The 27,774-nt window shown below is 33.2% G+C and overlaps 1 protein-coding gene across 6 annotated transcripts; it reads right to left on the reverse strand.

Moving 5' to 3' along the window:
- Positions 1–6,266: 6,266 nt before the first annotated feature.
- Positions 6,267–27,466, reverse strand: LOC127848420 (uncharacterized). Of its 6 annotated transcripts, none has more exons than XM_052380882.1 (7): positions 27,314–27,466; positions 13,417–13,645; positions 12,550–12,768; positions 11,848–12,141; positions 10,167–10,763; positions 9,530–9,748; positions 6,267–9,296 (listed from the first exon to the last, which is right to left on the reverse strand). In XM_052380882.1, the coding sequence occupies exons 2-7, from the start codon at positions 13,610–13,612 to the stop codon at positions 8,962–8,964; spliced, it is 1,860 nt and encodes a 619-aa protein (XP_052236842.1). In that variant the 5' UTR covers positions 13,613–13,645; positions 27,314–27,466; the 3' UTR covers positions 6,267–8,961. The 6 variants fall into 6 exon arrangements, with proteins under 6 accessions (XP_052236842.1, XP_052236844.1, XP_052236843.1 ...); XM_052380884.1 differs by lacking the exon at positions 27,314–27,466 and adding an exon at positions 26,991–27,101; XM_052380883.1 differs by lacking the exon at positions 27,314–27,466 and adding an exon at positions 21,277–21,407.
- Between the last annotated feature and the right edge of the window lie 308 nt (positions 27,467–27,774).

Below are 27,774 nucleotides of genomic sequence, written 5' to 3' on the forward strand. Positions count from 1 at the left end.
CATACACGTGTAATCTACATTTATTTTTTTCATGCATTTACTCTCTTAACATATTTCTGTTAACATGATTACACTCCGTTATTTGTATCAAGAGACTTGTTCACAGTTTGGTAAAACTAACGATTTTCAACGTAATTGTCATTTAATGAAAAAATAATATATGCATTGCGTTTAAGCAAGCGACAACTCCTGACTGAGGAAAATGTCAAAATATTCGTTCTTTAATGGAAACTCATAATTCGAAAATGGTAAAATAAAAAACATGTCTGAAGCTTTTCGTCGATTAGTTTTAAAAAATCGAACAGTACTTACAAATCGGTCATGTTTCGCTAAAAGACAACCCTGCGTGACGCGTTCGCTTTGTTTTCAGAGACTGATGGTTCGAGTCCCGTGGATTATAATAATTTGCATTTGACTTGTTTTCTTGAAATTATAATTCGTCAAGACTGGTTTAAACAAGATTTGCGAGTGAACATATTTAATGTTATTTCTAAAAATGCAAAAATATGTGAACACGACCATTTGAAAACCATAATAAAGCTCGTGCAGTTTATCCAAAATGCTCGCTTCGTTTTAAATTTTAACCCGCACTTGATAAAGCGTCATATTACAAGAATCATGCCGTCGTCTGGTTAAATTGAACGTGTACTGCTTTCTTTATGTATACACAACGTGTTTATCTGAATGCACTCGTTTATCAATCGTTTAAATATTTTCCTCAAGCAATGTAAAGGGCAACCGTTAAGCAGAATAGCTGAAACAATATCGTTTGCGTAATTGATCAAAAAGACAAAGCGTAAACACAAAAGCAATATTATTAGAGTAAACAACATATGTTCTTATAATCACACATATTGATGGCACTTCAATATATATGTTAATTCATTTTGAGTCCTATAAAAACCAAGTTTCAGTGTACGACTTTGCACCATGATTTTCGCACAAACCGGTTAGCATTTGATAGCAGTATAAGAATGCATTGTCAATAAAACACACTTTAAATTGAAGCATATGTTTAATAAGACTTCAGCAATATTATCAGGAGAGAAGTTGGTGTTACAATCCGCTAATCTTTTATTTAGGGCAAGTGGTCAATGGCCAAAATAATAAACACCATAACCTACCACACAAGTTAGAACAGAAAATGCCATAAGCTCGGTAAATTAAGCATTGGGTGTTTCAACAGGTTGAAATATAGGAATAATGAAAAACCTGAAACAGCATCAGTTGAGAAATTCATATACACATTTCCCAGGCAAGTTATAAATGGCCAATTCAATACAGGACAAAACATAAAACTCAATATGGAACACAACAAAGTGGTTACAATTTTCTTTTCCGGCCTTGAAGCGGTTTAGCAAAGCATTGGGTTTAACCCGTTTTAAAGGCATGTCTTAGTAAGCACATATTACATATTAATACAACATGTGTAAACTGACATTAACTTCATATGAAAAAGAGGATACAAATTCGTTTAAATATTTAAATTTATTTTATTATACTAACTGTCTTAGTTACGAAACTTAACCATGTTTGTGTGGAGGTAAAAATGTAGCTGTGCGCATGCGAATACATGTCGGGGATCAGTCTTAAAATAGATTTTCTGAAAATACGCTCGAACAGACAACTTTCAAACTGAACATCGTGATGATTTCCCTTGTATGCAACAATACGTAAGTCTGAAAAATACGTTTACAGACTATCCAGATGCAAGATAAGCATTAGACGTTCATGTTCATTGCAATGTGGCTTTGCTACCTACACCGTTGTAAGAAATTCATGATAATATTGAAAATGCTGTAGATCTGTGGTATATAGTTTGTTTACGATGTTAACCAATAACGAAAAGCCGCGATATGTTATTGCGGTCAGAAATTTTGGTATTGCGACAGGGTATTTTGACTGAACGCACCGAAAAGCGTAATAATAATATCTTTAGAAAAATAAAGCATATGTACACTTGCACGTGAAGCTGTGTCATAATACTCATACTTATTTGGAATCAATAGTAGCTAATAATAACCAACATCACAGAGCAAGAGCTTAAGGTCATGCCCTTTAGCAGAATGTTTGGGAAAAAAGATATGTGAAAAGAGAATAGTTGTTTTTACACGTAAAATATTTAAAATGTTATTCTTATTCGCAAAGAATTATTCGTCTACATAAAATGTACGATCCGTGTACACTAGTTCTTGAATGACGTAGCTAGGGCATAGAATTAATATTTTAAATGTTTTCTGAATGTAGGACGAATAAAGCAATATCACGCTCCGTACATATATTCTTTGAATATTTCCCCCAAAAATATGTCAAGAATGATGTACGAATTAGAAATTGCACGACTTTCACCACTTAAGTCAAAAGGCTGCCAGATTATGTTTCATATAACCCACTTTGAATGCATCTCGAAAGATTTTAACACAAGGAAAACATTTGTACTGCAGGCGGCCAACAATAGTGGTGATAAATCAATGCAATCCACTTAATGCTTGTAGATTATTAAGAATGAAGCTGGATGTGTTATGAACGAACAACACTATTTATTTTTGATTACACTGCGGTGCTATATGTCATGATTAGCTATACATAAATTGCGCTTATGTCATGAACAACATTAAGATATTCTGAAGGGTTTGATGTGACTTGTTCACAGTTTTGTATAATGAAAACTTTTTAAGATTAAAACAGAATATATATATATATATATATATATATATATATATATATATATATATATATATATATATATATATATATATATAATTCGATCATTTGAAATAACGCTACTGAGTGTGTTACGCTTTGCATCGATAATATAGAAAATACGTCTTTTACGAAACATGTCCACAGATATTATCGAAAGCCTCAGTGGTACATTAAATAGATTTTTCTCTTGCTATTACTAATGTGATACATATGGATGCATTTTACGACACTTTTACAACATACAAAAATATGTGAATACGACTCTTAAAAGGACAATATCACTTTATCTTTGTTCTGTCCTAGGTAGATGTAAACTCGCCGAAAAAAAAAACATGCGGTGATAGCGACCTCTTCCCGCACTGTCGGGAGAGCTGAATAATATCGAAATCAAAATATACTATTCGGTTTTAGCTTTCAACGTGAAAGTATCAGTCGTCAGGCAAATAAGTGGGTGGATATTCCGAACAACTTAATGTCGTTTTCATAATCGAATACTGTATATTATCATGTAGTCTTTATAATTAAAACTTTTTAAAGATGCGAATGCATAGAGTAAGCATGAACAGCTTACTACGATTTTATTGAATGGTTAATATCATTAGAGTTCATCCGTTCATGAGCATTGATAACATTTTGAGAAACAGTTTCAAGTAACACAACAACCCTGCTGCAAAGCTGTATGTAGTAGAGAAATATTTACAAATTTTTCACGATTAGAGTATTGCATATTGTAAAACTTCCTGTCTTATGAGTTTAAAAACTACCATATTTGTTTTTACATGACTGTTATATAACAAAGGCAGTTTTAATAAAGCTCTAAAGCTTGAATAAAGTTGTCTAAATCTCTGGTTAAATTGTGAATGCTCTGCGTTTATAAAATTAATTTTTGAAACTTAATTTAAATTGCTAAGGGGTCAAGAATTTGATTACATTTTTGTTTAATTCACATGTTTGGGTGTGCCAAATACATGTTCATGTTTATTGTTGAATACGCTTTTCAATGTTGTTGACAGTAGACCGTATCACGGACTCTAGATTACACGGATATGAAACGGGACCGTTACGCCAAATATCTTGTTGTGTCTAAGTCACGTGACCGTGTCGTATCTGTCGATCTTTTATCGAAGCGCCGATGTTATACATTTGATGTACCCACTCACGTCTTTTGTTAAATTATAGTTTCATTTCTAGGCCGATTTTGACAAATTATATATCATTAGAAAGCTTACGTAATGTAGTTTTCAGATATATAAATATATATTAAGTTTTTCTTCTGATTTTGGCAGCTCGGCGAGTTATAACTTTAACTTTTGCAAATATCATACCGTTTTGGAGTTTTAGAATCTAGATTTACGGTTGACATGTTCGTACTTTATACCGATTTGTAGCGTTTATATTTGGAGTTCAGTTTTAAAAATAACATCTTGCTTAGGAGAATATAATTCTGTATATGATAGAAAAAAAATTGGTTTAAAAATGAAAGCAAGTAAGGAATGAAGGCGGAAATAAGTAGCGCGCGGTCCTAACGAACCGAACTGATGGCGATTATGCTTTTGTTTATTTACCGGCCATTGAATTTCCTTTGCCACGATTATTATATTTTTTATGGAATATATTGAAATATTTTGTTCTAGAGACATATCCATAAAGCTAAGTATTAATGAAGCTTAATAAATTTACGATTTCAGCTCTTGATTATAACACAGAAAGGGTGTTAATTTTATGATGAAACAGCGTATACAAATGTATAGCGGACCCTCTTGATATTTTTCGGCTTTGCATACTTCAAATATAATGGGTGTCAAAACATTCATCGTTTGTTGTTTATTATAAAAAGGTAATTATGTAAAATTATATGAAAGGTTATTAACCATAAATAATCAATTAATTAAAATTATTTAAAGATTCTTGAAAATCACGGTCAACTGTCTATGCATGTATATTGAAATATCTTTATAAGTTAACAGAGATATAAATATATAGAATTCTAAATTAAAACTCTGTATTATTTGTATTTTTCGGAAAGATTATTTAACCCCGTTGTGGTCAAATGAGAATGCTGTTTTTAATTATGTTGTTCCGTAAACTACCATACACTCTTTATAGGACTACGAAATGACGGAGTTTTTTTACCGGTACCCGCTAAATACGTTAAATGTTAAGTATTAGATTTTTTAAATGTTTAAAATGTACATGTATAGGTATTAAGCACTTATAATTATTGTGATTTAGCTGGCTGACATCTATACAGTATTTAGTTTATGGCAATCTGTATGGGCAGATGACTATAAATGTTTTCAATACGCTACATATCTTATAAACGCAAAATTGAGTATTTGGCGTTACATTACTCCAAGAAATGACCACTAATACCACGAGAAGACATGGAGGTATCATAACAAGTGTAATCTGACCAGACATTGCCACCTGTGGTTAGGGACCAATATACAAGTATAGGTCCCTGCTGTGGCGTATGACACCATAGTGTTATTTAGTATTGGTCGGCACAGTTTCTGATCATAACGAGATAATTGGTTTGTGCTGAACACAGGGGCAATAAAACCACAGATCTATCAATAAACAAGATTATTGAGATATCTTTTTTTGAACACCGCGATAAAAATGCTCAAACCATGGACTCTAGATTACACGGATAAGAAACATGGCAACATTCTCAGATTCATCACTGCTATATGTGTAATCACCTAACAATTCGTCTAAAAATAATTTATATATTTGAGTTGAAGACGATGTACTGTTGTTTAAGTCTGAATAAACTATCTGTCTGCCTGTCTAAATCCAAGCCGTCATCGTCCCGGTGAAAAAAAATCTGATTTTCAATAGTTTGACATGATGCCCTGATGTCAAAATACGAAATGACCCGCGTAACACGGACCGTGATTTTCAAGAATCTTTAATAAATTGATAATTTAAGGTAAATAACATTTCAAATAATTATACATAATTACCTTGTTGATAATAAACAGCAAACGATGAATGTTTTTGACACCCATTTTATTTCAAGTATGCATGCAAAGCCGAATAATATCGAGAGGGTCCGCTATATACGCTGTTTCATCATAAATTTTACACCCTTTCTATGTTATAAACAAGAGCTGAAATCGTTAATTTATTAAGATTCATTTATAATAAGCTTTATTGATATGTTTCGTGAACAAAATACTACAATATATTCCATAAAAAATATAATAAGATGGCAAAAGAAATTCAATGGCCGGTTTCTAAACAAATGCATAATCGCCAAGACCGTAGCATCAGTTCAGTGCGTTATGAACGCGCGCTACATTTTCCCGCCTTCATCCCTTAATTACTTTTGTTTTTAAACAAAAATTTTTTCTATCGTATACAGAATTCTATTCTCCTAAGCAAGATGTAATTTTTAAAACTGAACTCCAAATATAAACGCTACAAATTGGTATTAAGTACGAACATGTCAACCGTAAATCTAGATTCTAAAACTCCAAAACGGTATGATATTTGCAAAAGTTAAAGTTATAACTCGCCGGGCTGTCGAAATCAGAAGAAAAACTTAATATATATTGATATATCTGTTTACTACGTAACGTAAGCTTTCTAATGATATATAATTTGTCAAAATCGGCCGAGAAATGAAACTATAATTTAACAAAAGACGTGAGTGGGTACATCAAAATGTATAACCTCGGCGCTTCGCTGTACGCTAATCGTAAAAGATCGATAGCCACAACACGTTAAAACGCGCGGTGGTAAAACATAAAATGTGTATTTCTTGTGTTTAACTCGCTATAAATCCATTAATAACAACGGGAATATACTAAAAGTTATATTTTTTGAAAGAGGAATTAATAAGCAACAAGATAACGTATAAACCAATAAAATCGGATGAATAGCTTTTGCATAAGATTGAATTTACTACAGTAAGGGTCAAATACTCGATTCATCTCCTGTCAATATACACTCCGTGACCGTATCAAACTCAAAATATAAACAAGCTACACAACACGTAAAAATAATTCCAATATCGTTTACTAGTCTTATTGATTTATTGCATGATCAAATCTTTAGTTTCTTATTTTGTCTCTGTGCTATAATTTTGTATTGCATCTTCCACATCTGCAAAAGTTGATATACAAATAGATAATCATATACATACATTGTTAATAAATTGTAGAATAAAAAGCGACAACACCATCAACGTATTTACGTTTGTTTCGAGAGTCGTTGAAACTGTTGTGTTCTTTATTTACGAAACGGTAGTGTATCGAAATAAATTAATCTAAAACAAAGCTTAACATCTTAATAAATGTGAAATACCACTAAACAAACTTGCTTGTTTATTGTCATTAACAGAAAAAATATTGCAAAAAGCACGCAGGCACACAAGTGTGGGCACACACTATTCGCGTTTGTAGTGAAACAACAACATAGTTCGGTAATTATGTTTTATTTATATAAATTCAAGAACAAACACATTTACATTGGACATCTATATGACCAAGAAGGCCACGGTGACCTTAAAGCGGTCATCTTGATGGACAACAATTGTTTACGACTGAACCATGTGATCGAGTGTTTGCACAAGACCCAGAGTTGAACTCGGCCTAGGTTGAGTTTAGATAATTATTTAACCAACACGGATTCAGAATGAGTCATATATGTAGCCTCTAAAGTGACAACAAGGTTTTTTAACCATATTTTCTCAATGAACATTCAGACTGCGTTGCATCAAGATTGAGTCATAAATGTTGCCTCTCGAGTGGTAACAAGGTTTTTTTAACATTTGGTCTCGTGACTGAGTTTCTAAACGCATCAGTCCCCAATTCTAAATCTGCTAAAATATTGTCTATATTTTACCAAAATTCGTCAAGATTGGATGAAAAGAGTGGCCTCTAGAGTGGTAACAATCTTAAAGTTGACAACACGTCATACACACATACCGCCCACTGGACGAAGACAGAGGTCGAAAATAGGGTAATCACAATATCTCACCTTGAGCACTTCGTGCTCAGGCGAGCTAAACACATTATTTAACTGATTGATAACAGGGATACTCTAAATCATTTTATGCTTTAAATATAATTAAATACGCTTGCATGGACGAAGACAGAGGTCGAAAATAGGGTAATCACAATATCTCACCTTGAGCACTTCGTGCTCAGGCGAGCTAAACACATTATTTAACTGATTGATAACAGGGATACTCTAAATCATTTTATGCTTTAAATATAATTAAATCCGCTTGCATGTTAAGCAAGACAAATGCACATCATTTCATTTTGTTACTTAAGTCCAACTGATCAACAGCCACAGTGACAGCAATAAAATAACTGTTAAATATATTATAATTGTGTTATAATGGACCTATACAGCCCAAAAGACCGCATTTCATTGCAAAGATACAAAACAGTAACACAATTATAGGTTAACCAATCATAAATTCATCGCATATAATTAATTGTATTCAAAAACCATTACTATACGTTAATTTAGCTTCAAAACAAATATTAATTAAACATGGCAGTCAGTAAATCATCGAGATATTCTTTATGAGGCAGACATCAATTTCGAAAAAACTACGATGAAACAACATGAAACAAATTGACCGTTCATAAATTGTGGAGGTAATTGTTTGAATGCGAAGTATTTTTAGAATATGTGTTTTATATTAAACGATATTATAAACAATGTATCGCGGATGTTTCTGCAATTTATTGCAATATCAAAAATTCTTGTTAAAATAAACTGAAATACACCATGTAATCCATAGTTTAAAATTGTTTATGATGCAGATCAGTCTGTGCTCTATCGATTATCATACTGTCATAAGGAATTAGTACTGTGAATAGAATATGTCATCAGAGAATAATTATATATTGCATATTGCAAAACAAAATCGATAGAAATGAAGTACATATTGAAATATGTGTGTAGCCCTCGACCAAACTATTCAACGAACACAACTTTTTCATAACGTATTTTAAGTCTCTTCAGTATTTGGACACATCGTTACCAAAGTAAATTTACCATTTTATGTTTTCTTTAAAATGGTAGATATCGATGCAAGATAGTTTTATACAAAATTGTTTAATTATATACCTATGAAAAAAAAGTCACTTTGGAATGTAATAATTATCTGAAAATATCGTACTAACATGGAATACCAAAAGTATTTTTTTTGTATTTTATAAAAACCAATTACTTATTATGTAATTGTTTACTTAAAACATGTCGGTAATGAAATCAGTATCAATCTGATTATGCGTGTGCGTTGCTTTCTGCAAATGAGTTGTTTGGACTCGTGCCTACACCACTGGCGTCCCTGTTTTGAAAATACTTGGAATCAAAAAGCGGACTATCAATGCCTGTAGGGAAACTGCCAACGACGGACATCATGCGATGGTGCATTGCGCTCACTTCATTTGCCATTTTTGACATGAGTGACCACATTTTCTCATTGTCAGTGCTTGTCATATTGACGGGTTCATCCGCTGAGTGCGCCCTTTGTTGATGACTTCCCCTCCATAAGTCAATGAATTTGGTCCGCAGGTCATCTCTGCCAACTTCCGCTAGCAGTCCAGATATAAACTCTTCTGCAATGGTGGTTTATCATAAAAGTATGTTAAAATTGTGTATACCAGGTGCAAAACTGATCAACTCGAAGACATGTCGATTATAAGAAGAATGCAAATACTCACTCGAGAATAAGTTGATACTAAGTTGATTATATTTTAGTTACACGAAACAACTAATCCAAATATAAATAACAGGATTTGCATTAATTTTTGCCAAGGTAAATAGTAAATAGGGTAAATAGTTTTCGTACCATATGGAGGCACTATTTGTTTTGTCCGCATCTCTTTGTAAAAGAGTCCAGCCAAGAAAAAAGAAGGTTCCAAGTCCATCTTTTCTTTTATCTTGTCGACTTCGTCCCATATATATTTCTTCATAAGTTTATTTTTTTCCTTGAATCTAAGACGGGGACTTATTCTACGAAGTATTGCCAACGCCGTTTCATTTAACTGTACTCTTTGTTCTGCAACAACTACAACGTAGATGTAAAATTAGCTAAGTTCTAAAACAAGTGGTAAAAGAATTTTACCTCGATATTTTGACACCAGTTGATTTTTAATTATGGAAGCACAATCTAACCAAAATTACACATAACCAACGTAAACAGTGACAACAGTATATGATTCGTTTTGCTTAAGTACGCAAAATAAAAACTACAACAAATATAATTATAATTAAACTTGTTTACCGAATTGGAATGTCAATTTACTTCATACTCTTAACCTTAACAACATATATCGTCTTAACGACATTAAAGCAGGAAGTAAATATGGAACATTTAGTTTCTACTTAGTCGTTTAATGTATTGAGCGACTTGTAAGTTAGAAAAACAGTGTCAAATTATCTAAATGTAATATGATATTATGAACCAGAGAACAATTGTACACTACCTTCAACTTTAAATTTCGATTGCAGATTCTGAACTGTTGCTAAGAGCTCTTGTTCTATCTTGTCTAATTCAATCGAGGCTAGAAACTGGTATGTCAGCAGCTGCGCTTCCATCGCTTTCGCAGCTAGAAAGTGCTGTCGCAAAGCCAAATGAAGACCACGTTCTCTTTCAATAAAACTTACGCCCATCCAAGAGGTGATCAGTTCTGTATTCTTGTTTACAATATTCTTCAGAGTTTGTTTACTGTTATTCGTCTCATTTACTGCTAACAGGGAATCTTTAAATTCATGTACGCGGTTGTTTAATTCCTGGTAATTAATTCCACTGGCATTTTCTCTCTCCTGTTTCTGTAATATTTGCTGAAAGGTATTAACAAGCTGTTCCGTCTGAAGATCGTTTGCTTCTACTTGTTTTCGCATGTTTTCCATTTCGTCTCGGATGCGTTTATCTTCGGTTTGGATGCGTTCAATTTCTTCGGAAAGCCTGACTACCTCAAGTTCGGATCTTCCAAGATTCTGTCTGGCTGTGTCCAGCTGTTGGTATACACTTGTTAACTTCTCATTCTGCTCCGATACAACAACCTGGGCTTCAACCTTGCCTATAAAGGAACACTGGTGTTTTTATATTTTAAGAAACAAATATGTCTACAATGACGATAGGGCGGTAACAATTGTTTTCATACAACTCGTCCTTAAATACTTATTTAATAATTGGTTAACTTAACAATATTTGTTTCAAAATGGTCATAAACAGCAATGTGGAATATTACGTTACATTTATTTGTAGACTCAACACTTGTATTTTCCAGTTTTGCAAAAGTGACACAACAGTAAAACAAGAGTCAAAATAATGCATGAATCAGTTCTAGATAAAACAAGAAAAGAAAAATTAACTTTTTAACGTTTTAACTTTTTAATTTGTATGAACTTTGTCGCTTTCAAATTCAGTCTTAGATGTAAGAGAAAGTATATGCTGAACATATAAATCCTTTAAATACGAAGTGCGGCTGCAACAACAAAAAAATATATATAATTTACAACACACTGTAGGACATAGGCGTACAACTTATTCCGTTTTAAGGGTAAATCGTAAGGGGCTTTGACGTAGTGTGCGGTACAATCTGTCAGATTAAGTTTTATTTTGGAAAAGAAGTAAACGGTCACCATTTTGTATCAACATGTATTTTTTGCTTTTCAAAATTATATAACTTAATGTTCTTTATCTTGTAAGTAGACATTCGTGTGGCATGTATTGTGACTACCTAAAATCTAAGGGTATTAACGGTTTACCAACACAGTACCGTAACCATGTAATAGTCTAATACCGTATATGCTGGTTTCCAGGACAAGTCCCGTTAAGTCAACGATAAAACTGTTTTTGTATTGCGGACTCTCTTATGGTCACCCCGTTAATTTTACGGGGCAAGTTATGGAAACCAGCAGCCAAGAATAGTCCTATAAAATGGAACGGTACATTTTTACAGTGCATGTTGTTGATTGGGACAGAAAACGCTAGTGTATTGATACCAGGTTTTTTTCTACACCTCACAGAAAACACTTATTTTAATATAATATATTTCTGGATCTTAACATGTGCTCAGACGCGAAATTCAAACAGTGTAGAGATGCTTAACTGAAGACCATAATTACAAAAAATAGATAAACGGTCATACGTTTAAATACCTGTTATATCGAATGCCTTATCGCCATTTTTTATAACGTCAATATGATGCGAATGTAACTCAGGGAATCTGTCTCCATTCGTCAGTCGCTTCACCATAAGCTCAATGTACTCCTCGGGAACCATGAATGTGATGAGAAGACTGGAGGAGGGTTCGATGCCGGCAAGCAATATGAACTGCATGGGTACGAATAGGGCCATTGAAAGGCGCTGTTTTAGATCCTGTATGTACATATTATCGCTGTTGCTGAAATCGATACCTTCGACGTGCATCTTTACGTACTTGTAACCGTTTTCTGAATTAAAAAAAATGACTGTATGTATTCGCTTCATTTATTTATTTATTATTAATAAACATGTATAAAGTACAAGTACATGGGTTCAGCACATTAGTAAGCATACGGAGTAACATATTCAGCTTTCTATCTGCTAGTTTGGGTGTAAACATAATTCGAAGAAGTATTAGTAAATTGGAATATAGCAGATGATTTTGTATATCACCAGTTAAAGACAATTATCTAAACATTTCTTAATTGTGTGCAACAATTATCGACCCTTAAGCAGTGTTAAGAAAAGAAATCAAGATTGAAATTCAGAACTAATAAAACGCTAATTTCAATACTACATAGTGGAATATACTCATTAAGGCAAGGTGGTTTACTGTACTGTATTAAAATAATATGATATAAACACATATAATATACCTGGCTCTCTGGTCGCTGGATAGTAATACAAGGTGTCTCCCATTGACTTAGCAAAGTCAATGACTTTTTCGACGAGATCCATTCGTCCTGCAACCTTCAGTAATATTTGCAGATACACCATGTTTTCCCTGTTGAGAAATTCTCGGTTCTTCAGAAGCCTGAACAAACTTCGTACAGTCTTAATTTCTTCTAGGACATGGGACTGAATTCCACCAGCACCTGACAAGTGAAACGATTTGATTGACAGCTCGGGCGAAAACGTGTGTATACATTGTCTTCTAAAGTAAAATAAAATATCGACATGATCATTTGGTAATCTTTTTTTGTTTATGTACAAATATTAAGTTGATAATCGTTGAATGCAGACTTCTATTCAATATTTATAGACGATAAACGCATCGGTGATCATTAATTGTGACTTCATTTTCAAATGTATATAAAATTTTCGTTCGCTTAAATCAATGTTACTATGAACAGTCTCGATGGTCGTTATTTACTTACAGGGATATACACATTTCCTCTTTTATGTATCGCATTAAGTCGGTTTAAACATGTACATGTATTTTCCTGTAGTACATATATACACAATTCGTTTCCTTTGTAATATTTAACACTACATCGGTATAAATATTTTATTTTCATTGTTATGTGTTACATTCGACAATGTAATGTATAACTATACATAAGAATACACATACTATCGTCTTTGTAATATATAACACAACACCGATAAAAACAATTATTTTACCACATAATATGTTTCACTACACTGGTATACACATTTCAATTCACTTGTTGAAATAAGAATTCATTCTACAATATGTACAAATTTAACATAAATTTAGATAAAAAGAATCAAACTTTTACCTGAACACTGGTATTTCATTTTCTCAAGATCATGATTGCCAATATCGTCTGCAATTTGATTAATGAACTGATTAAACTGCCAATCGTCAGGGGGCTGCGGGAATACCACCGGAACGCCAGCCTTCGGTATAGGTTTCTGGAACAGCTTGGTGTCATGGTCACCGGCATCTTTGGTTGGAAGACGAAATTCAGCCATTTTGTCGGAAATGTCTGTATTTGTTTTATTTCACTGAAATGTATTACGTGTAAAGTATAATCTAATAAAACCAAAACACCAATAATCTGTGTATGAAGTACGTTACATGTAAAAGGAAAATATAACAATCCCTAATTAGACAAGGCTTTTCCGGTAGAGCATGCAATTCAAGAGTCCTATTCCGGTCGGATGACATCCTATTTTGAATACAAAATTCCCATTACCTTCTAATGGCCGTATATCAGTACAAGTGTATTATAATAGAAAATAGAATTGTGTAATGGCTTTTATGTATAATTAACATGAATATTCCTTAAATTTGTAAAACACGAGTATATAATACATCACACGCAATTCAGATACAGAAATGCAATCATGTAGAAATTATTTATTTGTGCAATAAAACAATTGTGTTATTTCTTGTTTTCCCTAAATATTGATATACGGTTTTATTAACACAGAGCTGGAAGTATTTGGGCCGACTAACGTGGGTAGTAATTAAATAAGAAGGCCGGAACATTGTCAAAAACCGTATTGTATAAAAGACACGTCAAATATACAAGGTGGTTAATAACTGTGTAGTTCAAATACTTATGCCAGTAACTGTCAACTATATTTCTGCATCAGAGAAAGAAGAGAGGCCGTTGAAAATATTTAATGGCCAATCTCTACATATAGAAATGACACATTCTTAACCAGCGATCCGTAGATTAGAGGATCCAGCCTTTATTCATAAAACATATTTAATTTGTTGACTAGATATGTCAGTCGTTCACCGATCAATTGATCAGTACTGTAAAACTGTATCGTTCATGTCATTCGCATACTGCCATGCATGTTATAGGAAGTAATAATATCCACTGACACGACTGTGTGTAATAAACTCACAGTACTGACGTTAAATTTAATAATAAAATATTTACTTGAACTGAACATGAATTCAGAAAAAGAACAGTACTATTCATAAATACTGTTGCGATTCAATTAAACATATATGTGAGGAAAGTGTTTTTCTGCTTACTTACCGACAAGTTCGTGGATGCACAATACGTAAGACATACATGCACATAAAATCACTGCCTTCTATGTTATTAATATAATTAAGGAAAGTACCGCGCACTTACGGTTACAATTCGGGAAATTGTTATTGCACGCGTTAAGTCATCAATATAATGAAAGCTTCCACGTTATAAATAGGTATGCAATTTTAACCAGGGTTAATCTATACCATTCAAACAATCTACCTGCATGGCGATAGTTTTTTGTATCGTTTATGGCTGCCTTAAACTTAGTTCCTTCAAATGACAGCACTTTCAGGTACTTACTAGAGACGAAACAACACAAGATATTGATAGAAATATTAAAAATATTTTTTAAACATGCGATAATTTTACAAATTTTAAAATGATTACAAAACTCGCGGTATTTTGAATGATGTCTTAGAAATGTCAAATGTCCTTCTTTAACTTTTCTCGAAATTAGCAACCTACAACCTACCTAGCTAAATAATTAAACATATAGATCCCACACAAACTATTGAAACTTGTAACTTTCATTTTTGTTGTTTAACTTCTTATTGATGTTGATTTTGATGAATGATTCGTCCTCATAAAGTTCATTTTTATTATTTTTGTTCCTATAAATAGACAGCAGGTTTCTGAACATAAACAACGGTAACTCAGACAAATGAGGACACACACTGTAAGAGTAACAAAGTCATCTTATTGGCATCTCCCATATGGGTTAACTGCACACTTGCTTAACAAGAATATCTAAATCATTTTAGATCCTTCTTATATTGTTGTTGACGTCTGATGATTAAATATCTTTTAACATAAATAGAGTCGGACTCTTCGGATTTCATCAATATGTCATAGAACCGAAATTTCACTTGATTATATGTGAATAGGTTTATTTTATTTAAAGGTCTATTTTAATCTCATATGGCAAGTAGATTTTTTTACTGTACGTAGTTTACGGGTCATTTATTTGCTTGTTCCGTGATATAAAAGTCTTTTGCAAACGAAACTCTTTTAGTAAAGTTCACAACAAAGTATTTATATTTGTTGACACCGGAGACGTGTAACCAATAAAAATGTTTTGGGCAGTGTTTACATTTCTTTGTATGACGATTCCATCATTATATCCATTCTTACCAAATACACAAGCATGTATTAAGAGGGATCCTTTGATAAATAAGTGCTTTTAAATGTACATAGAGAAAAAACTACAATACGATACTAAATTAACCAGCATTATTTAAAAAACCGGGTATATTGAAAAGAAAACTAATAGGTTAATTAGAAAACAAACACAAAGAATGTATGATTCGCGGAACTTACTAGCCAGTATTTAAACCATATCTGAAACGTCTCTTAAAAAATAAGTAGTCTAAACGATGAATGTGTCATGTTGTGTTTGTTAGTTTATTTAAAATGTTCATTTGTCAAAATCTCACTCAGTGGATATATCACATGTATTTATTAAAATATTATGTATACTGGTTTTCTTCGGACTTTGATGTTCAATACCTGTACTAATCGGTAATACTTGGGATATCATTCATACGACTTTTATCTATCGTTATTTAAAGAGAGGAAAATAAAAAGATTTTGATTTTCAAGACAGTAGGCACCTTGAGTATTTGTAAATGTGTCAGCTTTAATCGTTTTTACTAGATTCAACTAGCAATCTAACAATAGTATGTGTACTTAAAATATAACCTGATAATTGTGTTAAAATTAAGCGCATAAGATTAACTAGCGACACGGTAATTTAAAACCCGACATGCCACTACGAATATCTTAAAGCAAATTGAATGCCCGCCTGTTACAACGAAGTAAAGTCCTCGCATTGTTAAGAAAGACATCTTCTGCTTTAAATATAATAATCGCAGTAGAGTATCAGCTTTCTCTTAATGAAGTCTAGTTGAATGAGTTATTTTATACACGTTTCTCACGGCGAGTGGATGATTTGTTCGGAAAAAATCGTGGGTTGAACTTTACAGTAGCCGTTGAATAGCATGCCACAAATTAATTACGTCGGAAGAAATAGTACAGATAAATTATGACATCACCTTCATTTATAACTTCGCACAATAAACTTCGCACAGTAAATCTAAATGTTTTTACAAAATGTGTAAAACATTTGTTACGTGTACTGTATCACTGTAACATTCTCGAAGGCATGTCAGTAAACGCAAATCAACGAAAGACCGTCGATGTATATATACCGCACGGGATAATTCAACACAATACTCACTAGTCTGCAGTCAAGTGTATAATAGCGACCAATGGAACTCTATATTTTCTATAAGCATTAAACGGATATAGCAAACACGTTTTATATTCCTTTATCTGTTCAAATACTTCACTTCTTTAATTAGCTGTCTGTTAAATAAATCTGCTTTCACAGGCATATTCCATTAATTGTTTTTAGGGGACTTGTTCAACGTTTGGAAACATGGCGATATTCAAAATTATTGTCAAATAATAAGATAAAAATGTTAACATTCGTATTAAGCAATCATACTAACTCTCATGACTTTGAAACATGTTTAAAATATTGGTTTGTCAATGGATAATTCGATCTCGGTAAAATAGTAAAGAATTGGTAACGCTTTTTTTCGAAACTTTGGATAATACGTGACTTACTAACAGAGCGTTAATGTTTCGATTACAAATATAAGGTCTGCGTGACACATTGGTAGCGCATTCGCTTTTGCTTCCAGAAGTCCCGGTTTCGAATTCCGGGGAAGATATTATTGTAAATTTAGCATGCTTTCTTGCTATTATAAGCCGTTAAGACTGTTTAAAACATTATATACTTGAAAATTAACATAAATAAATTATTTTTTTTAAATATGAAATTCTGTAAATAAGTGACTTTAAACAACATATCACATTTTAAAGTTTCAAATTTTACCCGTTGTCAATCCTTCTTCAGATTTCATTAATCAAACTGTCGGTCTGGTTATATTTAACGCGCACTGCACTCCCTGTTTCTACACATCGTGCTCATCTGTATGCACTCATTTATAAATCGTTTAACTATTTTCCGAAAGCAATGAAAAGGACAACCGTTCAGTTAAATACCTGCAATTATATCGTATACTTTATTCGTCAAGAGTTACAGGCAGTGACACAATAGTACTATTATGACAATCAACTACGTATAATCACAAATATTAATACCTCTACAATCTGTATTATATATACCAAGTTTCAGTTTATGACTTTGCAAGAGGATATTCACTATAAAATGGTCTTGACATTGATACCCGTTACAAATAATATTGTACTTTATTGCACACCTCCAGCCCTAAGCGTATTTGTTCTGACCTTTATATTTTGTTTTAAACAAATTATAAAATTACCCCTTGTCTGCATATTGAATTTCATTGCATTGTGTATACAATAAAAAGCTTCCGGTTAAGTAGATGATAATCTATATGGCTTGTTCTCATTGAGTCGTGGGTTCCCTTTGTGTCGTGGTTATAGAGATCGCGTGAAATCACTTGAAAGAACGTTCGCAGGCGCTGCAGTTCGTTCCGGTAAAAAGTTTGACAGAATCGGCGTTCTTTTTACAGATCGAAAATGCGTCAAAAACAGGTAAATAATTCAATTAACCATAACCCGATGCATTTTTATACACAAATAAACACTATTTCTACCCTTATATTGTTTCTAAGTAACACAAAATCCCCTATTTATGAGTATTTCCCATGTTACATCGTCTGTTGACTTTTTTACACAAATGACGGTCTGCGCATGCGCGAAGCACTTGCTGTAAACACACTAAAGTTTAGGTCACACTCAACAAATTGTTCCTTAATTGAATTGTTAAAATCAATTAAGAAACAATGGGTTCACTTTGAGAATTCCAATGAAACACATTTTTGTTTTTATTTTTCAGAAACAACCTATCAGACTGATGAAATGCAAGGCATATTCTAGGGAAATGATGATGAGCGCATACAAGGCAGTGAAAGATGACCATATGCCAGTTGATAGAGCAGCAATCATGTATGGTGTGCCAAAACAAACACTGAGGGACAGAGTGTTGAACAAAGTCAAGATCAGCTCAAGGTGGGGAAAAGATTTATTATTCACCCATGAAGAAGAAGAATTGCTTGTTAGCCATCTGGAAGGGTTGGCCCAGGTTGGGTATGGCATTAATCGCTCTCAGTTGAACATTCTTGCAGGTGATTTGGCTGTGAAACTGGGTAGACGTTTAACTGACTCCAAACTAAGCAACAACTGGTATTATGCCTTCTTGAGACGATGGACGCACAGGCTGAAAGTCATTAAACCAAGGGGTCTTTCATCAACAAGAGCAGCCGCTGTCACACAGGAGAATATTGACAGCTATTTCAGGGATTTGGATGCTATTCTTACCAAGTACTCCCTGAAGTGTAAGCCACATCTAATTTATAATCTGGATGAGACTGGCATTCAGCCAGAGCATCGACCATCAAAGGTTATCACAGGAGTTTCGTCAAGCAAAACTCAAGCTGTCACCTCTCCGAATACAGGCACCACAACCATTATAGCGTGCGTAAATGCGGCCGGAACAGCACTACCCCCTTACTATGTGTTCAAGGGAAAACGGACAAACGATGACCTATTGAAAAATGCAGCAGTTGGTGCCAACTACGCCATGTCTGATTCTGGATGGGTAAACGGGGAGGTATTGATGAAGTACCTTGAAGAACACTTTCTGAAATTTGTTCAACGAGGATCAGGTGACATTTCCCAACCTATACTGCTCATATATGATGGCCATGCTTCACATGTCTCCATTGACATAGTCAACTGGGCAAGAGAGCACAATGTCATACTGTTTGTGCTACCCCCTAACAGTTCTCATGCCCTCCAACCATTGGACATTACATGTTTTGGGCCGTTCAAGTCTATTTTCCACAATGAATGCCATCTATACATGGCTAAGCAGAGGGGAAGAGTCATTACAAAATATGACATAGCTGACTTGTCCGGGAAGGCATACTTAAAATCCATGACACCAGCAACAATCCAGTCTGGATTCCGGAAAGCTGGCATATTGCCATTTGATCCGACAAAAGTACCAGCAGAAATGATAGTGCCGTCTAAATCATTCCCCAAAATAATTCCAGAATTGCCAATTAGGACCATGAAAGAGCTCCTAGATGAAAAGTTAATGGAAACAGCTCCAAAAGCCAAACTTGAAAAACCAAAAGCTAATAAAAATAAGACACAGGACAAAAAGAAGAAACCAAAAATGGGTGGAAAGGCCATTACAGAAGACTCTACATACTTTCAGCTGCTAGAATACCAACAACAGAGAGAAGAAAATAACACAAAAGAAAAAACAAATAGATCAAAACAAAATTTGCACAAATCACCCCAACCAAGCACAAGCAAAGGAAATATCGTGGACTCTGACATTGAAAGCGAAATTGAAGACGAAGATCCAGCTAACAACTGTTGTATATGCAAGAAGTTTTCACCGCCAGGATTAGATCAGTGTGATGAACATGTGATCGTCAAATGGGCCCAGTGCACAGCGTGTGGTCATTGGTGCCATCTGCGATTTTGTTCACAGATCAGAGTAGTGCGCCGGCTATCTGATTTCTTCTGTCCGCATTGTGCTGAAAGAGAGTGTTAAATCTATTGACAGTTACTTAATCTGTTAGGTTGTTTAAATAGTATTTTTATTAAATTGTTATGGATCAGTTAATGTCATTCCATCAGTATGTAATGTTTATAATTGTTCTTGTTGTTGTGTAAATAGTAAGTGACTAACAAGTAATTATTGAGTTTATGCACAACAATGACTTTTGCATATTTGTCAATAAAATCATTTGTGAAGATATTTTGCAATTACTGTTTATTGACTTTTCTTGCATTAGCTTTATTAACAGAATTTTGTTGTTTTAATTCTTAATTATTGATCAAATAATTTGTTTGTCATTTAAATTATTTATTGTTATAGAAAATAAAATTGCATACTGTATGTATTTCAATAAAATTTTATGATTATTGTTTGAAATAAATTAGTTATAAAACACATACACAATAAAATACTTACTTGGTTTGCATACTACATTCAATAAAGAATGTATCCAGCAGTTTATATTGCATTAGTGTGTTTACAGCATGACATATTTGCTTACATACAACAGCCAATCAGAATCCACGACTCAATGAGAACGTATTTCCAAGATGGCCGCTTGACATGATGTAAACAAAACAAATAGTTAGAAGTTTTTGTATTCGTTTAAATCAGCGAAAAGTATCCAAATTGATTAACAAAGGGTTATACTTGTGAAATTAAATCTTAATTGATTTGAACTCTTTAGTTAATAAAATATTTTACCGATTTATACACAATTACCCACGACTTAACAAGGCAATAGCATAAATACTTTTTAATAAAACATTACTTCTAGGACAGCACTCTCAAAATATAAATAACGGTGTTAATAAAAAATCATCAATAGGTCTTTTCTTTTCTCAACAACACTTCGAAACATATTACATTAACTTTAAACGCCGTGTTCTGGTTTCTTACCAATACGCCCTTCAAAGAATTACACTCTGCTGCCATTTTATTGACACGAGAAGGATACATTTGCCTCAATATTTAAAGATCGTAATGATAATCAACGTTTACAATCTACATACCTTATTCAAATGGAAAGAAAATATTCAGTAAAATAGTCCAATAGTTATTTTGATGTTACGTTACTTATAAAAAGAAATATATACGAGTTAAACTGTCTTAGTTACGAAACTGAACTTTGGTTGTGGGGAGAAACAAATGTAGTTGTGCGCATGCTTAATAAATATCGTAGAACGTTATTCTAAATATAGATTTTTAGAAAATAAGCAAGAAAAGGTAACTATATAACTGAAAATCGTGATTATATCCCTTGCCTGCTACGGTACGTAGAGCATAAATATATGTTTACAGACAATGCGGATGTATGATAAAACGTTGAAATTGATTTGCATGTTAATGTCCATGTGGTTTGGTTTGTGACTTTGTTGTAAGAAATGTATACAAATGTGTACAATTATGTATGTATGTGGTATATAGTTAACGATGTATTGTTTATGTATAATCGACTAACACGAAGCTGTGATATGTTATTGTGGTTATAAATCAGGAAATCGGTATTGCAAAAGTGTAATTACTCGCAATACAAGAGACCTTTTTAAGTCGGATGAGATCCGCTTTTAAACACTAAATGCCAATTACCATCTAATTGTTTTTAACCGGTATATTCGCCATGTGACTTAATGAAATACATTACTATTAAGCACAGCACATTTTTTAACAATCAATAGATGGTTGAACTCTGAATAAAAATATAAAAAGTGCATACTACCGTCACCGTGCTATTCATTTTTGTAATAAGTTGCATTATTATTTACTATGTACTTTTTGAGAAATTTCATTGCGTCCTGTATTTCTATTTTGAAAACAGTCATCTGAGTTTTATATCTGCAAAATAATGGGTTACACGTAATCTTAAAAAAAACTTTTAATATATATACAAAATTGAATGATATTAGTATGGGGACCAAAACATGGTTCATTTATCGATATACATATAAATATAAAACAATCATTTCTGTATATGCATATGAGTACAGATGTTTCAATTATTCGAAATATTTCATTCACAAGTGACAGCCTGTTCAGATTAATGCATCACCTTTCTACCTAAGTTAATCTCCATACAAGCCAGGTAACGTCATTGGTTACTTTGATACATTTTGTACAAGTTTTGGTGACATTTGTACATAGATCATTATGTTGTGACAGATGTGTGTATATTGGCCTGATTGTTTAATGAGTGATGTATTGTTTAATGAGTGATGTAATACATTTATTTTATATCCTTATAGCAAAAAAAGACAAAACTAGTTGCTCAAGTTATACTTATTATTAATTGCGGTATTAATATATGCTTGGAAGAAATCGTCCTATAAGTCAACTTTAATTACATTAAAAAGTCCACTTAAAGTTTAAACTCCTTGTTTTTATGTTATATACATATTTCTTCAAAAGCACACGTATCAGATTTAATAGGGACACAAATAGTCAAGTTGGTATATTCAAATAATTTTGCTTCAGTGTTAGTAGCCCTGACCATCAATATAAGGAAGTGAAACCTCAGCTGCTGGAGCAGTAAATTGCATCGTCATTATAAACAAGATTTAGTTGTCACTTTATTTAAGTGGCCAATTGCCAGAACAGTAGGAAACAGCACAATACGAAACAACATACACACAAAGAAGAATAAAGCTGGGGTCGCCGCCTTGGAACGGTCAATGCAAAGCATTGGTGGTTTAAACCGGTTTTAATGCGCTAAACCTCACACTTGGCCCAGCAATATTCATGATACATTTAAGTGTAAATAAACATTTAACCTTAAAACACTTCAACTAAAATTAAACAATATTAAAAGGGAATTAAAACGCATTCAATTTAATAACCATTTAATTACTTAATGGTATGAAGGAGACCACAGAGGCAGAGTTACAGCAATTGAAGAACGATGATTGAAGAATGATTATTCAAAATACAGTTGATTGATGACGATACCGAGTAAAAAGTCCATCTAAATTAATCCGTTATATTAAAAGTGTTCGATTTTTATTCTACTAGTTATACTAGTTAATTGAATTGTGTAATGATTTTAATTATATTGAACGTGTACATTCCTTAAATGTGTCAAATACGAATATACAATACATCACAAGAAAGTAATATATATAAATGCGTACATTTAGAAACTATATCTTTATGGAATTAAATAAGTGTTGTTGTTTTGTGTTAGTTGTTTTGTTCTACCTTCATATTGATGTCAGGTGTTATGATCAAAGAGCTGAACGTATTTGAGCTGGCGAAAAAGGGCATTAATGAAAGCAGATTCCCGGACTATTATCATAAGACGTGTCATCATGATGTTTCCTTTAAAAGCTGGTTAATAACTTCAAAGTGCAAATTCTTATATATACCCGTAACTGTCAACTTCACTTCTTTCATAAGAAAAATGGAGTAGCCGTAGAAAAAAAGACAATCGAGCCAGAAGTCTTCGGATTTGAAGATCGAGCCCTCTACCAACTGTACTTTCTAGCAAGGGACTATGAGCAATTGATGGGGTTGGTTTCGGGAAAAATATATTTGGAGTCTTCACAGGCTTCCCACAATGCCAGTTTTAAATTTGAACTGTTGCTTTATGTGACTACTTAAATATGACTTAAAAAGTAATACACATGACTAATAAAAACAACATTATTGATTATATGTTTTGTCTCATTTTATTGTAAATTACATTCAATTATATACGGTAGTATGTGAAACTCTTTGCCAATTATTTGGAAGCATATCGTTAACTTATATTATTCATTGTAAAATAAAACGTATTCAATAAAACGTATAGGCAGCTTCAGTATCAGTAATGTTCAAATTCATAGCCAGTATTGGCAATACACTTAACGTGTGAAAAATGACAAAAAATGTTTCATTCATAAACATAAATTAATCACATACTTCTGCACATCAAACAATAAAACGATTGAAATGTAAGAACAATTATTTACATCAGTAGAATAGGAATAACTCTGAGGCCAACCATTGAAGCGAGTGGCCTGTACTTTGTCGTTGCATTCGTATAATTTAATGCAAAACAAGTTAAGCTCTGAACTAAAATATTTTCTATATTTAGAAAATAAACAAGAGCTGTCACTATAGGATGACATATGCCTCCTATAAACGCTTTGATAGAAATTATGAGCATTTTTCAAAACCTAAACGCCGATTTTGAAACCTAAACACGGACCCATGTTCAAGGTCAAGGTCACAGGGGTGAAAATGTTTGTGCGTATGGAACGGCCTTGTCAATATACACATGCACACCAAATATGAAGGTTATATCTGAAGGGACATGGACGTTATGAGCATTTTTCGAAACCTAAACGCAGATTTCGAAACCTAAAAGCGGACTCAAAGTTCAAGGTCAAGGTCGCAGGGGTAAAAAAATGTGTGCGTATGGACAGGCCTTGTCCATATACACATGCACACCAATTATGAAGGTAATATCTCAAGGGACATAGAAGTTATAAGCATTTTTCGAAACCTAAACGCAGATTTCGAAACCTAAACGTGGACCCTAAGTTCAAGGTCAAGGCCACATGGGTAAAATAAATTGTGCGTATGGAAAGGCCTTGTCCATATACACATGCATACCAAATATGAAGGTTATATCTCAGGGGACATATAAGTTACGAGCATTTTTCGAAACCTAAACGCAGGTTTTGAAACCTAAATGCGGACCCTAAGTTCAAGATCAAGGTCACAGGGTCAAAGATTTTTGTGCGTATGGAAAGGCCTTGTCCATATACACATGCATACCAAATATGAAGGTTATATCTCAAGGGAAATAGAAGTTATGAGCATTTTGCGAAACCTAAATGCAAAGTGTGACGGAAAGATGGACAGACAGACAGACAGACAGACAGACAGACAGACAGACAGACAGACAGACAGACAGACAGACAGACAGACAGACAGACAGACAGACAGACAGACAGACAGACAGACAGACAGACAGACAGACAGACAGACAGACAGACAGACAGACAGACAGACAGACAGACAGACAGACAGACAGACAGAAAGACAGACAGGCGGACGGGCAGTGCGATCACTATATGCCCTCCTTCGGGGGCATAAAAAGAAGCCAATTTTATCTGAATGATAGTTACCTAAGAAATCAAGGACACTTAGGAATAATGAAATACAAGAAAAATTATCAGGGGATAAATTCAAATTACACCTTGCTAGTCCTTACTAAACACAAATGCCAAATTGCATAGACAGTACAGGACAACACTTACTGACATACAATTTATTAAATCTGGGATCAATCTTTGGAACGATCAACACTATATATAGTGGGTTCAAACTTGTTAAATGACATTTCAAGCCTCACATGTAGCCTTTAATCTTGCTATCTTAATTATAATGTATTTGTAAGTACATATTGTGTATTTCCGTTTACACAATTCCTGTAAAACAGATAAAATAATTATACGTTCCAAACTGAGTAAATAATGTCAATCGACTTTTTTCTAGCATGCACAGACGTATTCAAGGGCTACATCAAAGTACAGCAACACACGTGTATTGCTTTGTAAAACATACATTATGTTCAATGTAAGGATCAATTTAAAACGCGTATATAATTTAAAGCACTTGACGACTTTGAAAGCAGTGTAATTTAAAGTGCAATAGCTGTCAGAAGACTGAATGATAATCATGTCACATCAAAGGCACATTCCTTCATTACAGTCAGATATCTGCTGATTATTTTCAACTTTCTACAACGAAAGATATCAGTACCCATAAATGTTGCACAGTATACATTTTTACATCTTGCTGAATAGCTCAAATTGATCGTATCGAATTTATGTTTAATTGATAGTTTATCTTAAAATAAAATACACCTTCAATTACAAATAAACAACCGGAAACTATATAACATTTGAACATGAACGCACTATGATCTAGATCTATGAACGAATCTTAATTATTTAAAACTTCAAAATAAAACGAAATTTCTATCATTGCTCACGATTATATTTGGGAAATATGGCTGTTCACCAATTGACTTTGAAACATGGGATGGTGTCATTTCGGAAATAGGATGAAATTACTTACAAAAATGCATACCTCATAATCCTTGCGGCTTTAGTTCTGTCATACCTACACACTCATATTGATTCAATTAAACTTTAAGCTGCTGGCACGATTAAAATGTTTATTAAATGGAAATTAAGCAAACTGATGTTAACTGACATCTTTAATAGTATACTTTAACACACTGTTGTTAATTGATATCTTTAATATGTGTAACTGTCAAATATAAAGCACATGTCCTATTCACGGCAAAACTCCTTTGATTCTTATTTGGGCAGCACATATTGTCTGTTCAATCAACACACCTATTGTATTATCTTCACTAGATTACCCATCTATAGAATAATAATACAACGATCGATTGATATGTTTAACAGTAGATCTATCGTGTATTTCATGCAAGTTCTCTCGTTTTATAAGTAGTAATTATATTCTATGGAACGGCTGTATGTAATTAACTCGCAGTTCAGCTACATAACGGATCTAAACAACCTGATAAGCATGTACATGATATTAATAACAAACGTTATTGTATCAAGTTATGAAGTCACAGTTTCAATACAAACATCATATATATATATATATATATATATATATATATATATATATATATATATATATATTGTGTTGTTAAACAAGTATACGTTTATGTAACTTTGTAAGAACACTGTTTACACCTACTTACAAGAATTTGGATGAAACACACTGGGAAACCAAACTCTTGACTCTCCGATCGCTTTTGTTTCATGTATGCCTGTCAATGTCATAGTACCTTCGTATAAAATCCCGTTTATTAATTCAATATAGAAAAAGGAATAATTGGAGATTGATAGATATCGTTAAAACTCTGAATCATGAAATAAATTTTACCAAAATGATATAGAAAGTCTCGATGATTGGAATTTGATCTTCACACCAAAGCCGCCATGATGATGACACGACGTTTTAGATATTTCGAATGTATAACTTTTGTTCTCAATATTTCTATACAATTTTTCTACAACATACCTTGCTGAATGATCCGCGAGTTGTAATTAGGTATCCCTGACACTCTATCGAAACATTTGGAAAATAATTGTTGATTTATTTCTTTACAATAGTTTTGGTAAATGATTCATCTTGATATAGTGCATTTTACTCCATATGATTTCTATATTTAGATAGCGGTTTTTTTGAAAATAAAGAACGGTAACACTATTTTACCAACACGCAGACTGTACACATAGCAAACGCCTCGCAGTCGTTACCTCCCATATTGGTTAACAACACACACACTTCTCAAGTAGATAACGTCGTTTCAGATCTGTGCAATATTGGGTGGACGAATTATGTAAAATATTTATAAACATAAGCAGGGTTGGACCGGTTTCACCAATATGCCCTACACCACAAATATCACTCGCATATATCATATCAGAATCGTTTTAATAGGTCCATTTGAATATCATATGCAACGTAGAGCGTTTGTT

The sequence above is a fragment of the Dreissena polymorpha genome, chromosome 10 (genome assembly GCF_020536995.1).
Source record: "Dreissena polymorpha isolate Duluth1 chromosome 10, UMN_Dpol_1.0, whole genome shotgun sequence".
In the NCBI taxonomy this organism is placed as follows: domain Eukaryota; kingdom Metazoa; phylum Mollusca; class Bivalvia; order Myida; family Dreissenidae; genus Dreissena; species Dreissena polymorpha.